Genomic DNA, 22,969 nt, shown 5'->3' with positions numbered 1-22,969 from the left:
CCTCGAGTTCAATCAAGTGTTGAAGTTTTGTGAAGAATTCTGGCTAGGATCACTGAGTTTTTTCGCATTTGTCAATGATGCATTATCTCAGTTCAGTGCAATGAATGTATACATGTTCAATATATTTTGACTCACGGAAGGAGTGTGATCTAGCAGTATGAGTGGGGGACTGGATTCTATTCTTGGCTCAGCCACTGATGAACCGTGTGACCTTGGGAAAGTCATTTAATCTGTTGAAGCCTCTATTGATGTATCTGTAAAATGTGACTAAAAATATTTATCTACTTGACAATGGAACTGTGGAAAATTAATTTGTAAAGTACCTGAAGATCCTCACGTGACAGGTGTGGTCGAAGAACAAAGATGACAAATTCTCTGGGGGGTGTAAGATCTCCCTGCAAGCCATTTTCATGTCTCTGCAACAAAATAAAAAAGGAACCCTGTGTCTCACACATTGATAATTGTTTTGCTTGGTATTTTATTATTTGTATTCCAGCAGCATTGGGAAGCCCCACTTAAGATTAGGGGGCACCCTACATAGTAAATTGCAGCTTGCCATGAAGATTTTATAATCTAAATAGACAAAAAGTAGGACTAGACAAAAGTGATTTCCCAAAACTCATGTAGAAAGTCTGTAGCAGAGTCAGGAACTGAATTTAGATCTCTTGGATCCCTAAGCAGTGCCTTAACCGCAAGACCATCCGCCCTCCCAAACAGTAGCACATCTGAGGGCAGAGACCCAGCTGTAGCGAGACTGATTCTCATCGCCCAACTGTTATTTTCAGTGAAAAAGACCATCTGGTCCTTCTCTCAGGCCACGGGAAATAGGAAATCTTTTCACAGTGCTCATGGAACTTTCCACACGCTGGAGTACAATATTCAATCTAGCCAGCTTTTATTCTATAATAAAAACTTTATGCATTTTCTTAACAAGTTTAGCATTGCTCACTCATTCTTCCTGTTTTTTTCGTTCATTCCTTTCTGTCAAGAAAATGAAAAGCAAAATAAAAAAAATATTTCCATTCAAAGTGGAACATTTTATTTAATCCCATAAAGAACTAGCATAATTGATTCATCTATGCAACGTATGGGAATGGAATCAATGCTTATTATAGTCAATACATACCAGGTCACTTCTTTGTGGCTGGTTTAAAACTGTTATGTTAAGTATAATGTGAAATGAAAATGCTTTAGTCTAAACATGAAAAGGTGATATTGTATTACATCGCCATGGTCCGGCATGACTTTGTTAGTATCTGATTTCAGGGCTCCAGATCGAAGACCCACTATTGTTTTCTTTCTACATTCCCTCTTGGGCAGGGCAGAGAGTAAATAGCTGTTTAATGTAGATATTAATTTAATCTGGAGTTGTGTTACTCTTTAAATATTTCAGTGTCTGTATTTTTGTGTTCTGTTGAGCGGGAAAACTGAAAAATTGAATGTTAATGGGGCTTAATTATGGTAATGATGGGAGCTCTTTTCAGTCTCTCAATTTTTCTGTCTTTATACTTTTGCCTTCAGGGCTAATTGAAAAGATGTAAGTGTTATGCAGACATAGTCACTCCTTATATAACCACAGTTGTGTTCTTCTGACTGCACTAAACATTTCGACATGCGTAAAGTTTATAATTAAGCTACTAAACTTTTCAGCAGACATTGTTTCTAAGCTGCATAGTGTTTTATAGCTATTCTGTTGGCTTAAAACAAATCACATAAATCTCACTGTGGAACATTTAGCAGGTATATTTATTAGGAGCTGGATCCAATCAGCCAGACTTGAGAACCCGGAATTGAGCAGATTCCCATTTTGTTACAGCCACTGTTTTGTCTTCATGTTGTGCCTTGCACTGCCATTGTTGAAACATACTGATCAGAGCAAATAACCAATGCAAGCAGTGACAGTGTTCTGATGCACTTCATGGGATATATAACTTAAAATTAACGGTGCCCTTTGCACTGGTATGTTACATCAACTGAGGGCAAAATTGGCCCAGTGAAACAGGTGCAACTACGGCTGAAACAGGTGGGAATTGCACCATTGTAAGTGAACCAGAATTTGGCCTAGTATCTATGTCTGTGCATATACATATTATGGAGAGGGGGCAAGATTTCAAAACTGACCAGCACGAGGTTCCCTCAATATTTGGGATCCCAGTTTGACACACCTTAAGGAGGCCAGATCTTCAGAAACTGCTGAGGACACACCCTCTGAACATGTGTCCCATGTTGCGAACTCAAAAATTGAGGCTCTCAAAATCACTAGCTACTTTTAAAAATCATAGAATGACACCAGTGTTCATTGCCAGGATGCTGGACATCAATTCTCAAGTCATAAATAGCCTCAGACTACTTTCTAAGTAATTTTAATGTGTTTCTCTTTAGAACTTGGAAACCTCATCACCTCTGGTCATGGCATACTCTGCATTTTGACATAAATTGAGCTTAATGGAGGGTGGAAAAGAAGAATCAATTTTCAAAAGCTCATAAAATAGCTTGTATGAAAATCAATGGCTAGCGATGGAAAAATATGCAACTGAACTGAGCCCTTAACTGGTTATTTAACTAAAACAAGGCCCTCTTAATAATAAACACTCCCATCATCAACTGCATTACAGATGCTAATGGAAAATCTTGGCATCTCTCATTGTATGGGAATATGAGGCACAACTGGTGAGGATGCTTTCCTGCCATCCTCTTGCCAACTGTACATTCCATCTGACTGAGGATTACTGATAATTTTTGGCAACTTCATGGCTACAGAGGACTCTTCTGTACAACTGTTTATTTATCCAAGACTCCAGGAATTTATTTTTAACAGAACTTTTTAAAAAAATGCTGTAAATATGAAATATGCTAATTGTACTAACAAAAGGGTTCCTAAACCAACCTTCCTTGCTTGCTGTTAAAAACACAGTGCTGGATCAAGAGTCTCAGCCGCTGTAAATCAGCATAACTACACTGAATTCAGTGGATTGATGTCGACTTATACTAGCTAAAGAGCTGGCCTAGTGTGTCAAAATGCTCAATTGTAGGATCTCAAACCCCAAGAAACTCAGAGCAAGGACTATTTAGTTATACCTATATTCATTCATTAGTAGTAGCACTGGGAAATTCCCAGCTGAAATAGTCTAAAATAAAATTCCCAGCTGTTAATCTAAAATAAATTTGTTAGTCTTTAAGGTGCCACAAGTACTCCTGTTTTTTTTCCAGCTGAAATAGTGGCCCCATTTGATTAGGCAGCATTCACACATATAGTAAGAGAGCCACTATCACAAAGATCTTAAAATCTAAGCAGAAAAGACAATGACAGGAAGTATTATGCCCATTTTGAAGACGGAGAATTGAGGGCACAAAGTGTAAATGACTTGTCACATGGAGTCTGTGACGAAGCCAAGAACTGAAGCCAATTCCAGTCCAGAATATTGATCACAAACCATCCTTCCTCCCATCGGACATTTCCCTGAAGGTCTCAGCACTACAGCAAGTTGGCAAATTATGCTTTCTCCACCAAAAAATATTCAGTGACAACTTTTCTGTTTTCAGCAGCTGAAAGCTTATCCCCCCCCCCCGTTTTAAACTGTTTTTTTTCCTTTCAGTTTTCAGAAGCTGAAAACCAACCACTTTTTGCTTGGGGGATTTTTCAACAAAAACCGGAACAAATTCAAAGAAAATTTTTGACAAAAATGAAACGAAAAGCAAAACGAATCAAGTTTCACTGCTGGGAAGCCAAAAATGGAAAATATTTGGTTTAAAACTGAAAAATTTTCCACAAAAAAGTTTTTGTCCCCACAAAATTATTTTCCTCATTTGTCTAAATTTTTTCAGTAGCTTTTATCTGAAAACGGTTTTTTTAATGAAAACAAAAGTCATCTTCTTTTGAGGAAAAGTCAAAACTTTCCTTTAAAAATCTTGAGAAAAATGAAAAAGTGATTCTTTTTCATCAAACTCTTCACCACGCCCACAGCTGCACCGTTCCAGGAATACCTGAGGGAGGCGCCGTTACTCAGCTTTATCTTTCCGAGTATAATTGTTTCCTTCTTACTCTGATGAAGTGATGGTTTGTTGCTGGCCTACACCAGCAGATCACTTCTTCCCCTGGGCTGACTCAGTTACCCTGGCCAGCAACTGAGGGGTTAGAATCACAGAATCATAGAAAAGTAGGGCTGGAAGGGACCTTGTAAGGACATAACGTAAGAACGGTCATACTGAGTTAGACCAATGGTCCATCTAGCCCAGTATCCTGTCTTCCGACAGTGGTCAGTGCCAGGTACTTCAGAGGAAATGAACAGAATAGGGCAATTATCGAGTGGCCCATCCCCTCAAGTGGTCATCTAGTCTGCCCCTCTACTCTGAGACTAACACTTATTCTTGCTACCCTAAATAATATGATGACCTTCTTCCAAGCATTGTAATTTTATGAGAAGGACTAAAAATGATGATGGACCAGATTCTTGCACCTTTACTTCTGTTGAGAAGTACCTTAAGCCTGGAGTAGCCCCAGAGTAGGAGTAGCAGAATCAGTCCCTGCGCCAGGCTCACAGTCAGTGTAAACTGGCATTGCTTCACTGCAGTCGATGGAATTGTACCGACTGACACTAGCTGAGGATTGGACCCACTGCAGGTAATGTTATGCCATCTGATTTGGGGCCTGTTTCATCAAGTTAAAAATCAACCAATCACCACATTCCTAGACAGACTAGAGAAAAATAGATAAAGGATCTACACTGAAGGCTATTTGTCCACAATTTCCATCAAATGTCTTATTTGCTTCTTTCTCTTTACTGCTTCTAGATTATTCTTGACCTGCAGAGCTGAGCTGTCTGGATCCATGGGGAGATGTAAGTTTCATACTTCAAAGTTAAATTGTTGCTGTAGTCTCTGCCCCCACTTTTCAGCCAAGAGGGAACCCTGGGAATAATTGCAACTGAGTCACAATGCCTTGCCGGGGCTACCCCTGCAGTGGTGCACTTGTGGACTACCCCATACTCTCCTCTTTGTACAGAAAGCACAATCTAGCCCTAAGTAAGTAAGTGTGACCACATAACCTCACAGTATTTGTAGCGCTGGGTCCATTTTCTATCACGTGCCAAAGTGCTGCAACGGTGTGAATAAAACATATCGGAAGTGATGCAACATGCTAGATCACATTGCAAGCACAACCCAAGTGACATACGCTTGTCGGCTTCAGTAATTGCTCAAGTCTGTGAGACAGGACATTATTCCCTCTCCCCAATTCCCCCCTCAACATTTCTGAGTCAGATAATTCAGGCATTTCTAGTTCTTTCAGACATAAATAACTTAAAACTGTCATCTGTTCGTAAAAATAACTATGCTATGTTTTTCATTTCTGAGAAAGGGCTCACTTATGCCTACAACTATAAGTTGCTAGTGATTAAGAAACTCATATTTTCACACTCATTAAACGAAACACAGTGTGTCCACCTTTCTAAGAAAAGGCATCTTGTTTGTAATACTGTAATACATTGGGAACAGCTTCTAATTAGCTTCTACTGCCCCTTGCCAAAATTCAGACACGAGTTTGTTTATTTACACAAGGGAAAAAAAATAAAACATTGTATAATTAGTCAGCCTAACTTCAGCCGCTCCAAGGTATGAGAAACTGACAAAACTTTTTAAGATTCCATTTTGGTTTATGAAATATCTCAATAGGTAACCCAGACTGCATCATAGCTATTGTAGCAACGTGCTGCTCAATGTGCTGCTTGTGTCGAGATGGAAAACTTTGACATGTTTGATTTTTATGCAAGTCAATTAACTTGTTTTTTAAAACTGTAAGGGCATGCTTTGCAAATAAGATTACTTACTATAAATTATGGGAACATAGGGCTCCATTCAGACAAAAATGTTACACGCCCCTTACACATGCATAAGTCTGCAGAATATAGTTCTGCACCCTGACAACCTATTCAGCGAGGGGTAGAAACTTATTTTGGTCTATTCCATAGGGGCTTCCTAAAAAGATACAAACAAAAGGGGATAGAGACTTAATTAGAATGTCTCTCTCTACCTCGCCTCCTGTTGCACCACCCAGTCAATTCCACCAGGCCAAAACCTCTCCTTATGTGGTGAGGGAAGTATTTCTTTTTTAAGTTAAGGCAGCCCACAGCAGAATTAGCAATGATAGGTCCCCTTAACCACAGTACAGACAGACATTTGGCCATTCCCACCTGCGAGTTCTACTCTCAACACCCTCACTTAAATGTGCTCTCTTGACTGGCTGCAATCCTCCCCATCTGTTAGCATCACATTTATTACGTTTGACCACAGCTCAGCTCAGACCTGTGCACCCAGGCAGAGGTGTGAAGCCGTGTCTGGAAAACATGCCACTGGGAAGCAAAACTCAAGCAGTAACAGTGCAAATGAGGGTACTGGGAGTATTAAAGTCAACAAGAGTCTTTTGATTGACTTCAGTGGGCACCGGATCAAAACTTCAGTTTGTATACATTTCAGGATCCCAAGAAGTCAGGTTATTGGGAGCATTGGAGACCCAAGATGTCTATTTAGAGATTTAAAATGCATTGGAAGAAAGAAATGCCCACATGTTCTGGGGGTGGGGAGGCAGCACCAAGAAATAAATGACGCAAATCGAGAGGCAAAGGATGTTAGGCACAAAAGCTCAGGATTGGGTCCAAGCCCCTTTAGTTTTTGCACGTGCAGGAAGTCCTCACCTACACATGTAGTTCCATTGACTACGTATGTGAAGAAAGACTCATAAGTACAGATCAGAGAACCAGGCCCCTTATTTCAGAGCATGAAACAACATTCTTAGCTGCCATTTCTGAGAGACAAAGTCCAAGACAATTTGTATTTGTTCATGTTGGTTCTAGCTGTTAGTTCAAGGCACAGGAGACCACAAGGGAGAGCCCTGTGGCCCCCTAGCCAATTTCAGCCTGTGTAAAGAACTCACGCTTACTTGAGTTGATCTTAGGTTGTTGGTTCCAATTCAGAATCTGCAAAGGCAAATTAACACAACATAGACAGTCCATAAGGCACAGCTGTATGCATTTCCTGGAACCAGTATTGTGGCTGTTTATGCATCTATCTATCCAGGTTCTTATACTGACTCTCATCACCATAGTATCTGAGCAACATTCACTCCAATGGGGGTTCAGGACACTAAACACCTCTCAGGGGTTGCTTAGCACCCTGCAGAATCAGGCTTTTAGTATGGCCCAACATCTGCCCTTAGGCACTGAGCAATAACTTCAGGAGCTCCTACTCCACAGAAGCAGGAGGTCTCCAGAGCCTGGTAAGCAAGCGGACAATGCACCTGCAAGAAATGAATCAACAATTTATCTATTAAAAAACCTTCTGGCCCACCGTGCTGTGCACTCTCCTTTTCTGAAAGATCCCATAATCTAATTCAGGGGCCGGCAACCTTTCAGCAGTGCTGTGCCGAGCTTCATTTATTCACTCTCATTTAAGGTTTTGCATGCCAGGAATACATTTTAACGTTTTTAGAAGGTCTCTCTCTATAAGTCTATAATATATAACTAAACTATTATATGTAAAATAAATAAGGTTTTAAAAATGTTTAAGAAGCTTCATTTAAAATTAAATAAAATGCAGAGCCCCCCCGGACCGGTGGCCAGGACCCCGGCAGTGTGAGTGTCACTGAACATCAGCTCGTGTGCCATGTTCGGCATGCGTACCATAGGTTGCCTACCCCTGATCTAATTGCTATAACTCTGTCTCCTCTGCTCACCTCTCCCTACTGCTTTATACCCATCTGATCCAGGGGTGAAATTAGATTGTAAGTGTCTTGAGGCAGATACCTTGTCTTTGGTATCTTTACGTTAAGGTGCCTAGCACGCTTTTGGATGTTCCTTTAGCACGTTGATTGTCCAGTGCCCCACTGATGTTTGGCAGCTTCCTGCTTCTAATGGACTTAAAAAAATTTGCTGTTAGTTTTTGTGTCTTTTGCTAGTTGCTCTTCAAAATCTTTTTTTCCCCCTGCCTAATTATATTTTTACACTTGACTGGCCAGAGTCTACGTTCCTTTCCATTTTCCTCAGTGGGATTTGACTTCCAATTTTTAAAAGAGGCCTTTTGGTCTCTTACCACCTCTTTTACTCTGTTGTTTAGCCAGGGTGGTATTTTTTTGGTCCTCTTACTGTTTGTTTGTTTTTTTGAATTTGGGGTATACATATCGTTTGAGCCTCCATTATAATGTTTTTTAAAAGCTTGCATGCAGTCTGTACGAATTTCGCTCTTGTGACTGTTCTTTTTAATTTCCGTTGGACTAGCCTCCTCCTTTTGCTGAAGTTCCCTTTTCTGAAGTTAAATGCTACGGTGGTGGGTTTCTTTGAGATTTCCCCCCTTACAAGGATGTTACATTTAATTACATTAGGGTCACTAGTACTGAGTGGCTCACTAAATTCACCTCTGGGACCAGATCCTGTGCACCACTTAGGACTAAATCAAGAATTGCCTCTCCCCTTGTGGGTTGTGGACAAGCTGCCCCAAGAAGCAGTCATTATTGGGGTCTAGAAATTGTATTGCTGCATCTCATCCTGAGGTGACATATTCCCAGTCAATATAGGGATAGTTGAAATCCCCCATTATTACTGAGTTTTCAGTTTTTATAGCCTCTCTAATCTCTCTGAGAATTTCACAATCACCATCACCATCCTGGTCAGGGGGTTGGTAGTATATGCCTACGGCTATACTCGTATTATTCAAGCATGGAACTTCTATCCATAGAGATTCTATGGTACTGTTTGATTCATTTAAGATTTTTACTATATTTGACTCTATGCTTTCTTTCATGTATAGTGCCACTCCCCCACCAGGGTGACCTACTCTGTCATTCCTATATAATTTGTACCCTGTTCATGGGCGCCAACTCTGAGGGTGCTCTGGGGCTGGAGCACCCACAGGGAAAAATTAATGGGTGCTCCGCACCCACCGGCAGCCAAGCTCCCCCCACCCCTGCCCCCCACTCCTGAGCATGCCGTTTCCCTGCTACTCCACCCCCCCCCAGACCTAACAGCTGTTTGGCGGCACTTAGGACTTTCCGGGAGGGACGGGGAGGAGTGGGGATGCAGCGCGCTCAGGGGAGGAGGCAGTGAAGAGGCTGGGCTAGGGCGGGGACTTGGGGGAAGGGGGTGGGGACTTGGGGGAAGGGGTGAAATGGGGGCTGGGTGAGGGTGGAGCGGGGGCAGGACCAGGGGTGGGGAGGGATCAAGCACCCACCAGGCAGAGGGGAAGTCGGCACCTATGACGCTGTTATTAATTTGTTCCATTGATTATCATTGTTCCACCAAGTTTCTGTGATGCCTATTATATCAATCCCCTCATTTAATACCCAAGTTCACCCATCTTAGTATTTAGATTTCTTGCATTTGTATACAAGCACTTATACAATTTGTCAATATTTAATTGTCCACTGTCACGTGAAGTAATTGAATGGGACTCTCTTTTGTTTGACTATTTCTCTTCAGTTCTTATTTCAGTTCCCGTTTCAAATTAGCAGCATATCGTTCGAGGTTATATTAACATCTGTCACCAACTGGAAAGTGGGAGGTTAGCATAACACGCTTGCACAGTGTATATCATGTCCCTTTCTAACAGTTGGTGCAACCAGAAGATAGGAGCCTGCTACTGCTGCCAGCTAATGAAGTCATTTAGATCAGTGGTCTCCAAACTTTTTTGATCATGCACCCCTATCAGTAAACATTTTTTGAGCACGCACCCCCTGCCACACCGGCTCTACCATTTTTGCTGAAGTAAAAAAAACAAACAAAAAAAAATGCTCCTACCCGCAAGGATCCTCTTGTGCACCCCACTTTGGAGACCACTGATTTAGATTAACTAGTCGTCTGTGGTAATGAAGATCCTGGATTCAAAACCTGCTTATGGTCAGTATTTGGGGTAGTCAAACTACCTAATGAAAAATTTCTGGTCTCTCCATGAACTCTACCCATTCACACTGTAAAGCTGGCACAAAACCTTTTTCAATGGAGGCTGCAATAGGCCCAATCTCAAAGTCTTAACTCAGATGAAGATCTGATGATTACAACAGGAGCATCACATGAGAGTCCCGTAGGGTCAGACCCTATTGTGTTTCATAGGGAAAAACTGGGCCGGTTAAAAAATGCCTGTTTTCCAGAGGAAATGTCCAAGGCAAATTTTTATATTTTTGGTTTTTGAAAGAAAGCTGGAAAATTTCAACCAAGAAAAATATTTTCAGAGAATTTTTTATCTGCCTTAAAATGCTATTTTTGTTCAAAATACTTCTATTAAAATATTTGAACCAGCCCTAGAAAAAAATATATTAACAAAAATAGATAAAAATAATGTAACAACTGCTCACTCTTGTACCATCACTAACATCCCTTGCAGAAAGAGATAAAAGTACAGATATACAGTTGGCATAAATTGGTGTATTGAAGCTTTATTGAAGTCAAGAAGTGTTGTACCCAACACAGGGGAATTCTATGTTAGACGTCATTCTGGCAGATAAGGAGGAACTGATCACAGGACTAAAAATTAATGGTAGCTTAGGTACAAGTAATCATGACTTGAGCTGTATCCTCTGGGAGGAGGACTTTAATCAGAAAAATGTGAATGATAATTGGGAATTGTTTAAGAACACTTTACTAGATGTCCAAAAAGGCCACAATTAAGACAGGTGGACGTATTGGTTAAAAAACTTACCTGGTTTAGAGGGGAAGTGAAGGCATATTTTATATGTGTGTGATAATATATATATATATACACACACACAACAAATGGAAGAAAGGAAAAGTTGACATTAATGAATTTAAGTCAGAAGTCAGGAATTATAGAAAATTGATAAGGGAAGCAAAGTATCAGAGGGGTAGCCGTGTTAGTCTGGTTCTGTAGAAGCAGCAAAGAATCCTGTGGCACCTTATAGACTAACAGGGAAGCAAAGGGGCACAAGGAGAAATCTATGGCCAGCAACATTAAGGACAATCAGGAGGAGTTTGTTAAGTATATCAGAAAAAAAAAAGAATCCTAAAAATGGTATTGGTCTATTACTAGATGGAATGGTGGAAATATCAATAATAATGAAGAAAAAGGAGAAGTGTTCAATACATATTTCTGTTCTGTATTGTGTGTGTGTGGGGGGGCGGGGACAGATGATATAGTCATGTCACGAATGATAACACTATTTCCATTCCACTAGTATCTGAGGAGGCTGTTAAGCAGCAACTACTAAAGTCAGACATTTTTAAAATCAATAGGTCCAGATAACTCTGCATCCAAGCGTTTTAAAAGAGCTGGTGGAGGAGCTCGCTGTACTGTTAATGTTGATTTTGAATAAGCCTTGGAACACTGGGGAAGTTTCAGAAGTCTGGAAGAAAGTTAATGTTGTGCCAATATTTAAAAGGGGGTAAATGTAAGTATAGGCTTGTCAGTCTGACATTGATCCCTGGAAAGATAATGGAGCAGCTGATATGGGATTCAATTAAGAAAGAATTAAAGGAGGGTAATATAATGAATGCCAATCAACATGTGTTTATGGAAAATAGATCCTGTCAAACTAACTTGATATCTTTTTTGATGAGATTACAAGTTTGATTGATAAAGTTAAGTATTGATGTAATATATTTAGACATCTATAAGGCATTTGACTTGGTATTGCATGCCATTTTGATTAAAAACTAGACATATGAAATTAACATGGCATATATTAAATGGATTAAAAATTGGCTAGCTGATAGATTCAAAATAGAATAATAAACAGGGAATCATTATTGAACAGATGTGTTTCTAATGAGGTCCCACAGGGATTGGTTCTTGTCCCTACTCTAACATTTTTATCAATGACCTGGAAGAAAACAAAATCATCACTGATAAAGTTTGCAGATGACACAAAAATTGGGAGAGTGGTAAATAATGAAGATGACTGGTCACTGAAACAGAGCAACCTGGGTCACTTGGTAAGAAGGGCACAAGTAAACAATGTGGTTTTTAATATGGCTAAATGTAAACATATACCTCTGAGAACAAGGAATGTAGGCCATACTTACAGGTCAGATATGCTGTCCTGAGAAACAGTGACTCTGAAAAAGAATGGGGAGTCACGGTTGATAATCAGTTGAATATAGCTCCAAGTGTGACACCTTGGCGTAAAGGGTTAATGTGATCATTGGGTGCATAAACAGAAGTATCTCGAGTAGGAGTTGAGAGGATCTCTCTGCATTTGGCACTGGTGCAACTGCTGCTAGAAAACTGTGTCCCACAATTCAAGGAAGATATTGATCAACCAAAGAGATTCAGAGAAGAGCCACGAGAATGATTAAAGGATTAGAAACCATGCCTTACAGTGACAGATTCAAAGAGCAAAATCTATTAACAAAGAGAAGTTAAGGGGTGACTTGATCATAGTTTATAAGTACCTACCCGGGAAACAAATATTTAATAGTGGGGTCTTCAGTCTAACAGGCGAAGGTATAAAATAAACCAATGGCTGAAAGTTGAAGTTAGACAATTTCAGACTGGAAATATAAGACATACATTTTTAATGGTGAGGGTAATTAACCACTGGAACAATTTACCAAGAGCCATGATGCATTCCCGCCACAGGCAATTCTTAAATCAAGCTTGGACATTTTTCTAAAAAGATCTGCTCTAGGAATTATTTGGCGGGAAGATCTATGGCCTGTATTATAGAGGAGGTCAGAGACTAGATCTCAATGGTCCCATCTGACCTTGGAATCTATGGAAAAAAAAGTCAGCGGAGTTATGGCCATTTGCACCACCTGAAGATCTGGTGTAAAACTCTAATTATGTTGATTTAGGTTTCATCTTGCCTGTGAGAAAGTATGAGGCCCGAGAGGAAGTATGAGGTCTCCTCTTGATCTCATGACTTAGGTGAGGGCAGGATTGGGGGGCGCATTTTCTAATACACCTAAGGGAGTTAGACTCCTAATCCCATTGTCTGTCAATGGGAAATGGGCACCTATTTAGGTCCTGAACATCCTACCCTAGACTCTTAAGCCAAACTTTTTAAAATTTAGATTCCTACAGTTAGACGCCTACTCACATATTTAATCCCTGATATAGAAGTGGGCTGATTTTTAGAGGTGCTAAGCACCCACACCGATAACATGATCCCTTATTGGGAGCTGTGAACACTCAGTGTCTGAAATTCAGGCCACTCTCCTGAACCCCCATGGTATTTGAAAATGGAGTTAGATGACTAATTTTAGGCACCCCAGCTTGAAAATGTTGGCCTTAAAGTCTACTGGCATCTCTCAAAAACTCAAAGGTAAGAGGAACCAAGTCTGGCTGCTTGAAACTTTCATTTAGATTGTTTTAAATGCATTGTGAACGATTACGGTCTGACCATTTGACTCCATGACACTTCATTAGCATGACGCTATTTTTTTGGTACCGTAGATGGAAAATTGAAATGATCTCTCTCAAATCTCTATATCTAATTTCCCATAAGGTATGAGCGAGATACCATGGCAGAGTCTAGAGTAGCAAATTAGGATTGCTGCTTCATTTGAAACAAAGCATAAAAGCCAACCTCACAGTCATTTTTTTTTACTGAAAGAACTTCAATAAGTTCTGAAGTAAGTGTTTCATTTACTGCCACATGCCACACCTACATGGCATATAGTTTTATATAAACCACAATACTCAGCTGTTCCCGCCTAGGTAAAACAGCCTTCTTCTGAGCACCCAAGCTGCTTTTGCTTCCCTCTGGAAAGGTCCTGCAAGGTGCTGAGTACTGGCCTGATCCAAAGCACTGCTCTTGTGCTTAAAGTTATTAGCTTCAATGGGACTACGCACATGCTTTAAGCTGTGGATGTGGTTTAAATGATTGGCTGGATCAGGCCAAACTGCTCAGTGCCAGGAGCGCCGTCAGCTTTTTTGCCGCCCTAGGCGGCGGAAGGTCCCGCCCCTGAAATGCTGCCCCCAACAGAGGCGGCAGAAGGTCCGGCCACCGCAGTCACCGCCCCCCAAATGTTAGCGCCCTAGGCGACTGCCTAGGTCGCCTAGTGGGTTGTGCCAGCCGTGCTCAGTGCCTTTCAACATCAAGCTCACAGGAAACCTGGGCTGATGTCGAGCAGCAATGCCCTCTTCTTGTGTTTCTAGTTTTTGGTTTGTTACTTTTCCACACTCGAATACTAATTCTGAGACTGCTCTGATTTGTGGGTGCATGACAGAAAGTCGTGATCCCGCAGGCTGCTCCAGATAGATGGACTCCTTCCAGCCCTGCCAAAGCCAACGGGGCTCTGTCCAGCTACCTGGGGATGCTCATGCCAAGCAGTTTGCAGGATTCAGGCCTAAGAGCTCTGAAGGGCATGAAGGTAATTTCTTACGGTTTGAATGTAGGGCTTCATCTTACAGACCTCAATCAGCTGAGAATTACTCACGTGAGCTGTTCAAGTCAATGACCTAACTCTTGTGAGCAAGTATTATTCACATAAGCAAGACTTCAGGATGTGACCTTGTTACATCAATGGACGCTCTCTCATTCAAAGGGGACACCAGCAGCTTGAAATCCAGTTGATTTTGGAACAAGAGTTACAAGTCCCCTTGCCAGTTCTTACGGTTTTACAGTCGCATTTAAATGTTTATCTCTGCCCCGTTGCTGCACGAAAGAACCACAGAAACAATGGGGACAGCTGAGGAAAAATATGAAACTGACTAGACATGACGTGCTGCCAAGGGCACAAAGAAAACAAACTGAAAAGAAATAGGGGGAAATTATTTTCTCTGTCTTTCGGTCACAGTTAATCTTATATTGGGTCCCATTGCAGACAGCCACGTGATGTCTACATTGACCTTTTCAGAAATATACAACTGATTCTTCGATGTTCTTTTTAGTCCATAAAATTTTTGGCTTTCTTTACAAATTAATTCATGCACTGCTGGAAAAAAAACGTGCTGGATCACCACATAGGCTACATCTCCATTCCAACTGGAGATGTAACTTGTGACTGGTATAGACAAACCCGGGCTAGCATTAGTCTAGCTTGCTCACTAAAAAAGAGCAGTGAGGATGCAGCTTCAGCACAGGCTAGCAATGTTAGTATGTACCCAGAGGGGCTGAATGGGCATTCCCGTGCTGCCACAGCCTTACTCTTATATTTAGTGAGCGAGCAAGATTAAAGCTAGAGCGGGTATGTCCACCTGAACTGTGAATTACACCTCTGGTTGAAGTGTGGACATAGCCGTAAACTGTTCGTTATTACGTGGAGCTACAACAGAGGTGGAGGCAGGTTACCATTCTGAATTCTACGCTATAAAGTAGTTTTATACTCTTCCAGAAAGAGTCTTTTCTTCTTTTTAATCTATCTCTGTGTACGTGCCATGAACACAACAGGGCCCAACCCATTCAGGCATGTGCTTGCCACTTGGCACCCCCACTGAAGTTCCCTGCACAAATGGCTGCAGGACTGGGGCTCCTCAAGGGGCAACCTCTGATCTAACCTCTTATGAGCACTAGAGGTTGTGCTGCTTTAACAACACCGGCATAGTTAAAGGGGTACACCACCCCGTGTGTGGATTCAGGTATATTAGTATGGACGTGCTTGCTAGCCCTCTGGAGCTTGGAATAGCTATTCCTCTATGGGGCAACATGAGGCATCTTTGTACTGGTATAACTGTGTCCACACTAGAGGTTACACTGGTATAACTATATTGTTACATAAACACAATGTAACTTTCTCCACGGGTTAGTTAGTGTGCAGTATGCCAGGGTGTGAATTTAAAGCACACTAACTCCCACGTGGACACTCTTACTGTGCACGAAGAGTGCCCTCAGGTAGGTTAGCTTAGTACACTTCCACTATGGATTAAACGATGCACCTGAAGGCACACACACTGCACAATAAGGGAGTCCACACGGGGACGTAGGATGGAGTAGACAGTGTGCACCAGCTAGTGTGCACCAACAACTCCCCTTGTAGACAAGCCCAACGCTAATTCCTCTTCATCATCCTTTTATCCTTGGCCTTTCTGCCAAAACGGCCAAAGAGGGTGTCACTTATGGCGTTGGCTTGTGATACAGATGCCTGTGAGGACCTATACAGAGACCAGCATTTCCCCAAAGCAGGCCTCAGATGACTGTGGCTTTCAGTTACTACCTCTGCTAGACTGGAGCCAGCTCTTTACACCATTGTCAATCCCCCAAGTTACTCAGTCCTTCCCCATGATCTATGGGTTTTAATGTTGTGCATTAGAAGACGTGTAATGGTCCTTGTGTCTGTAGTCCTGCCATACCCCTCTCGTGGAAGGGCAGAGAGGGAAAACCTATTTAAAAAATCCTGTTACGATCATCTTGTGGTGCTGGTGCTTCATGGAGAGGGCAGAAGGTGGAACAAAGAACCCCTGCAGAGCCCAAGATCTAAGGGGTTGTTGGTTCCCAGTGCTACAGAACCTGAAGCATCCACCTGAGGGACTAGATCCTCTGCACTGTTACCTGGTTTCTCCCCAAGCAGCCTGGCTCCTGAGTGAATTGTATTGTGTTGTCCTCGGCAGACCCCTGTAGCCATTTGCTACTGGCCCCCATCCCAGTCCAGCAAAGCAAGGTGCCACACAGTGGGCAGTAATACTAGGATGACCCAAGTGCATTTCTGTCCCAGTAACCGTCTAGGCTCCAGGAAAGCCTGCCACATCAAGCAGTAGCTTTCCCCACACTTCAGCAAAGAAACCAGGATCCCTAACAGCAAGGTGGGGTGCAAAAACTCCATGGGAGGGGGGTCTTCAAGCTGCAGATCCTGTGCCACCCCCTCCATGGTTTCCAGGCTCTTAATACCCATGTCTATTGCTCTAAACCATCCCAACCTTTGTTTTAAAGTACACATATTTATTAACTTCTCTGTAACTACTGAAGCTTCTTGTCTGGTCTCTGAGTGAAGCAGAGAATGAAAGGGTCTCTTCAAATTCACTGTAGCTGCGCTCTTAAAGAGAGCATTGACACAAATTCTGCAGCAGTTGCGTGTACTAGCAAAACTCCCAATGGGCTTACAGGCACAGAAAGACTACAGGATCCTTGCGGGTATTCCAGGAAGTGTGTGGCCATTCTCCTCCCCAGTGAATGAGTTTATCGTATCTATTCCTAGCATGAATCTACCAGGTGGCAGCATTCCCCTGCCAACATACCTTTGGTTTGGCATAGCTTGAAAGCTATGATGTTACATTTTATGATGACGTCATAATTTTTGTTTCGACTTTCAGTGAAGAGTCCTGGCAAGTCTCTCAGCTGGAATATCTTCTTTTTAAAAAGATCCAAGACACAACTCAGATTATATTTATAGAACACAACCCAAGTAACATGAACTGCTGGGATTTTATTAATAGCTGTTGATGTTACTCAATTAAGGATATTTCTCTATAAAAAACTACAAAGAGGAAAACCCTCACCCAATACCTTTAAAAAGGCCATTACCCTTATTTCTATGTAGGATTATTCACCTGATTTTCCATCCTCACTCATACCTGCTGCTTGCAAACACATCCCAAAGCAGGAGATCCACAGCTCTTACCTAGGATGGCAGTGTGAACTAGAGGATAATGAACAAAGGTTTCCAGGATTATTTAAATTCAGGTGTGAGGACACCTTATATTAACACTTTGTGCTCTGTGCTTTCCCCAGTTTGTTTTTCCTGCATAGAGCTAGTGTTTTTTAGAATGGTCTAATTTTGAGTTTTCATATCCCAAATCTTAGGGGAAATTACCTCTGGGTTTTATTTTCACCCACACAGCATTTGTTTAATTCTTATTTTTTTTTAAATGGTGCAAACTACAATGCACCTTCCTTCAAAAACTGCATATTGATTCTGACAGGTCTGACAACAAAGCCTTAGCAAACACAATGCAAGAAACAATCCTGCAGTGGCAAAAGTGATGGACTCCGCGTGCAATTCAGTAGCGCCTAGAGGCCTCAAACAAAATCAGGCCCTCAGGTGCTAGACACTATACAAGCATATAGTGTGAGAAAGTCCTTGACCAGGAGAGTTAGTAAATTCTAGATAGACAAAGTGTGAGAGAAAGAAAGTATTCCCCGTTATCCCCATTTTACAGATGAGGAATTGAGGCACAGAGAGGTTAAGCCACTTGGCTCAGTGCCACACTAAAAAACTGTGACAGAGCTGGAAATTGAATTCAAATCTCTTGATATTTAATAGTCTATTGTACTTCAAGATAGTAATAATGTGAGAGATAGAAAAGTGAGTCAACTTAAATTTCACTTTCTACCATCTCCTTTTCTATTTTCTGCTTATAATAGTCTCTGTGAAGTCTCTCTTGTGGTACCACATATGAAGGACGCCATACAAATGAATTGATTTCAGTTTTGATTACAAAATGTAAAATTGAATATCAAGAAAATATGTGCATAAAAGCATTAATCAGAAAGTTGCTTGTTTGTCCTGAAGTACCTATAAAACAAGTATTGCAACAGCAGGGCAGGAGAGCCAGAAAGTGAAACTGACCTGAATCCAGAATGAAACTGACCAGCCTATTCCCCCTCTGCCTGCTGACAGAAGTAAGAACAGGTGGCAAGAGCATCTGATTTTTTTTGTTCACATTTAATATTCTTTAACCAAAGGGATTATTAACAAAGCTATAACTGATTTCTGATTAGAGGGATACTGTCAGGTTAAAAATAACATTCAGACATGTAAATACAGACAGACAGACACACACACTTCCATCCCCTCACCATCTTAACCTTTAACCAAGCAGTCAGCTCAGATGCAGTTTCTAGAGATGATGTGGCTCTGTGCAGCAATTGCTCCAGTTAGAGACACGTGCATTACTTGGTGACTAGAGTAAGTAAGTAATGAATGAAACTGGAAATATTCTTTCGGGAAGGTTTGCTAATCGGGGGGAAGGACCTTGCATTGTACTCCAGTGACATTTTCAACCTTCGGGGAACTTTTGTTGACTTTCCCGAGTCCCTGGCTGCCATCCCAGCATGAAATAGTTTCTGTTCACAGAATTCTCCTGTTTACCAGTCATGAAATACCTACCTTTTGGCTTTTTTTTTTTGGTATTTTTTTTTGCAAGTGAAACTCTGTCTAAAAAAATATTGGCCCCAGGCACAACAAGTTTTGCATAAATCCATGTGTGATGAATGGCTGATTTTAATGTTATTCGGGTATTTGTCAGAACCTAACAAACATACATGGTAATGGTGGTTCAGAAACGTAAACATCTCAATATCCCCTTTCTTCTAGAAATAAATTACGTTTGTTTGCCCTGCCTGGAGTCCTAAGGTAGCCGGCATTAGGAATATTTTAAATGTGATCATCCATCCAGCATGTCTTTCAGGCGCCACGAAGATTAAATGAAAGAATCATAAGATGAAGGTCTTTAACTTTTAATCCTTTTACAATGAACCCTTAGATACTCTTGGGGGCAGGGTGCCTTCTATTTGAGTAATAATGCTTCTGTTCCTCCTCCCTAAGTTAATGAATACCCCCCAAATGTCCCAAGATCTGATTTTTTTTTTAAACCCAACACGATTGAAAGCAGCAGCAAAGAGGCTGATAGCGAAACGCACCGAATAACAGATAATATGCACCGGAAGATGGCAAAGCTACAAAATTCCAGAAATAGGGCTGAAAGAGTTTGAAATCATTCGCGTGGATTCCCTGAGACTTAACGAAAACGGGGGGAGATAAATGGGGAAAACGTTTTCTGCACTGTCAGAGGAGCAGGCGGGAGGGTTGTTTTTGCAGTTGGTATCTATGAGATGGGTCTTCCAGCACGTACAAGGCAAAGAGTTGCGGGGAGAGAGCCCCATAGAGCCACCCAGGAAGTGTATTGAGCAAGAAGGAACATATCTCGTCTCAAGGACCACAGCGCGTCTTTCCTGCTTTAGACACGACTGAAGATGGCAAATTCTCACCGGTAATGGACGAGTCACTACCGCAAACAGAGGCTGGAAGGGAGGCAGGCAGCGCACTTCAGAAGCAAGAAGCCGGGGGGGGAGACGGGGCAAGGTGCGGTACTGATGTGAAAACTTTCCAACACGTGCGTTTTCATGACCATTAAAATAAAACACGTCTGGGGCATCAAGTTACAACCCAAGGCGCCCCACGGGAAATGAGCAAAGCATGTTAATGTCACGATACCTGGGAGGTAGCGCCTGAGAGAGAGAGAGAGAGAATACAACCGAAGGGACAAACCTCTTTTCAGTGGGATCCCCAGAGAAATATAAAAACAAAGGTACCCCCACCCCCTGTACGCTAGCATCACGGCTGGCGTTTCCTTCAGCGCGCTGGGATAATATAAGCCCTCATTCACAGCCCAGCAAAGCCCAGCGTTTCTTCGGGAGTAGGAGAGAGAGGGTGAGGGCCAATACACGCCGTTTGCTGCCCAGATTTAACCCCAAAGTCAGCCACAAGTGAAGTCAGTTTCCAAGCAATGGCCATGCCACGGCGAGGGGAGGGGAGGGGGGGGGGTCTTCCCATCCCCAGCTGTTGGAAATGGTCACCTGCAAAGTCAGGAGCCCAAAGGGTTAATGCGGTTGATAGGTGGGATCCTTTCCCGTTCAGAAACAGGAGCAGGCGAACAACGTGTCTGCTGCCTTCCAAACCCCAAAGCCCCCGGCTCCGGTTTCAGCCGCGTCCCACCACAATGGCAGGTGTGAAAGACACGTGGCTCGTTGTAAATGAAATGTCAATGCCATGGAGAGTTTGCCCTTCTGCAGGGAGCAGCCTTCGGGGTGTGGGCTAGAGGCTATGGGGAGAGGGGACAAGGTCTATGAACAAGCGGCGCTGGCAGAGAGTCTGGCCATCCAGGGACCCCAACACACAGGCAAAGTTAGACCCCCCAGCGTCTCGTGTAACACACCCAGTGAGGAGCAGGGCCTGGGACCCCTCCCCTTCCCCTAAAGGACCGTCCTGCTCGGAATACACAATCCAGAAACCAGCCAGACCGATACAGAGGGAAACCAGCCTGGATTCTGCGTCCAAACCAAAAACCAAACAAAATCCACCCGGCTCGTGTTTTAGTGGTTGACTTTAATTCTGCGCTGCACGTTTACTACAGGGATATAAAGAATAAATAGCAGATACTCTTCCTTGACATAGGATTAGGTCATTCAAATGTGTTCTCTCTATTTACAACAACCTTGTGCTCTAGGCGTTTATTCATGTTTAAACTCTGAAGTCCATTAAACACACACACACACACTTTCCGAAGAATGGAAAATAGCTTTAAAACGTCTTCTCAGCAAAAGTTTGGTTTGGTTTTTTAATCCTTTTATTAAAAAAAAAAAAACAACAAAAAACCGCGCTTCGCCAAAGCGAAGCGACCTCTCTCTCTGTGTCCGGCATATAAATACAAGAAATAAAAAGATACATTAGCAACGACCAGAATAATAGTCTTAAAAATACAGTAGACGCGGATTATTTCACGTATAATACTGACCTTTTAATAGTAAATTAAAACGGTGCCATATATACACACACATATACATTCTCCTACACGTTACAGTGCATTACAACGTTAACCAGAAAGCAATTGTCTTTTTTTTTTTAAATGGATGGATGGGCAGCAAAGTTCACCAGGGGAGTCCGGGTTTAGGGGGCGGGAGGGCTGACGTGCAAGTCCTAGCAGGAGCATTTGCACTCCGAAATGATGGGGTACTGGATGGGTATCCATGTGCACCTCTGCCCCCCCCGGCGCTGGCACCGCCACCTCAGGACCGTTAAATGCACCGACTTGGCCGGCTTGCAGACCATGCCTTCTGGGACCGAACAAGACCGTTTACTGTAGCAGCTGCCCGCTTTGACATAGCGGGGCCAGAAGCGGCTGCCAAGGTCGGTCCACGTGTAGAGGACTGGGCAGAAGGTCTGGGACCACAGCCACAGCTGCAGCTTCCTGCGCAGCTTTTTGCTCAGCCTGTGCTTCTTGCCCGGCGGCAGCCCCTCGTAAAACTCCAGCCCTTTGATGTCGCCGGGCATCGCCCCCGAGGGTCTCTGCCGCAGCAGCAAGTCCAGCTCGCCCAGGTCGTCCACCCCGAGCCGGTCCTCGGGCAAGGAGACGGCCATAAAGTTAGGGTCGAAGTGGCCGCCCATGAGGCTCCGCAGCAAGGTCTCGTTAAGATCCTTCTCCTTGGGGTCAAAGATAGGGTCCGGGTGCTCGATTAGATCCACCAGGGGCAGGTTGTCGCTGGGCGCCGGGCGGATGTGGAGATAATGCTGGCCAGCGCCGTGCTCTATCCGGAGACCCAGCAGAACCGCCAAGGCGTAAATAGTCACCAGGCACTGGGAATGATCCATCCTCGGGGAGCTCGGGGAGGGCGGGAGGGGAAGGGGGTTGGGTTCACCAGACAGCCGAGGAGGAAGGTGCAAGCAAAGGCATCAGCAAAAAAAAAAAAACAAACCAACAAACAAACAACTTGTACGGGCTTTATCCAAGCAGTTTGTCTTTCGGGGGAATCCGCCCCGGCCGCCCCCAAAGGCTGCACCCCAAGAAGCCAGGAGCAAAGCCCCCTCCCTCGGCAACTCCTCTCTCCAGCGGATTCTTCTCCTGGAGGAGCCCTGGCGAAATCCTCCTCCTGCTGCTGCTTTTCCTTCCCAGGGAGGGAGCGAGCCGGTTTTCGGGTGGCAAATGCTCCTTTCCGCCGCGGCTCCCCCTTTCCCAGAGCGTGCGGGCGGGAGACGGCCTGGGGGGGGGGGGTCGGTGCGTGTGCAAATTCGTCCCCCCAGTTCCTTTCCGCGGGCTCCTCGCTGCAGCTTGCAAAGCAGCCTGCTCCTCCTCAGCAGCAGCCGCCACGCACGTTGGCACCAGTTTGTCTGCTTCGCAAGGATCCAAAGCCTTTAAATTTCCTGCACTTTCAGCTCCATCACCATGGAAACCACCGACTCTCTCGCCTAACCCACCCCACCCCCCCCTTAAAAACACACGCACAACCCCCACCCCCCGCAAGAGTCCAGGCGAGCTCGGCTCCCCCCCGCTTCACCCCACCAGTTGCTGCGAGCACGGGCCGCCGCTGCCTCTGCTC

At 43.3% G+C, this 22,969-nt stretch overlaps 1 protein-coding gene across 1 annotated transcript; it reads right to left on the bottom strand.

Annotated features, from left to right (window-relative positions):
• Positions 1-21,572: 21,572 nt before the first annotated feature.
• Positions 21,573-22,755, bottom strand: NOG (noggin). Its single transcript, XM_044983945.1, has one exon. The coding sequence runs from the start codon at positions 22,242-22,244 to the stop codon at positions 21,573-21,575; it is 672 nt and encodes a 223-aa protein (XP_044839880.1). The 5' UTR covers positions 22,245-22,755.
• Between the last annotated feature and the right edge of the window lie 214 nt (positions 22,756-22,969).

Source organism: Mauremys mutica, chromosome 12, assembly GCF_020497125.1.
Source record: "Mauremys mutica isolate MM-2020 ecotype Southern chromosome 12, ASM2049712v1, whole genome shotgun sequence".
Taxonomy (NCBI): Eukaryota; Metazoa; Chordata; order Testudines; family Geoemydidae; genus Mauremys; species Mauremys mutica.
This window is presented reverse-complemented; position numbering and strand designations above follow the sequence as displayed.

Excerpts from the sequence above, each read along its gene's own strand:
- NOG (XM_044983945.1), bottom strand. The coding sequence starts at position 22,244 with ATGGATCATTCCCAGTGCCTGGTGACTATTTACGCCTTGGCGGTTCTG.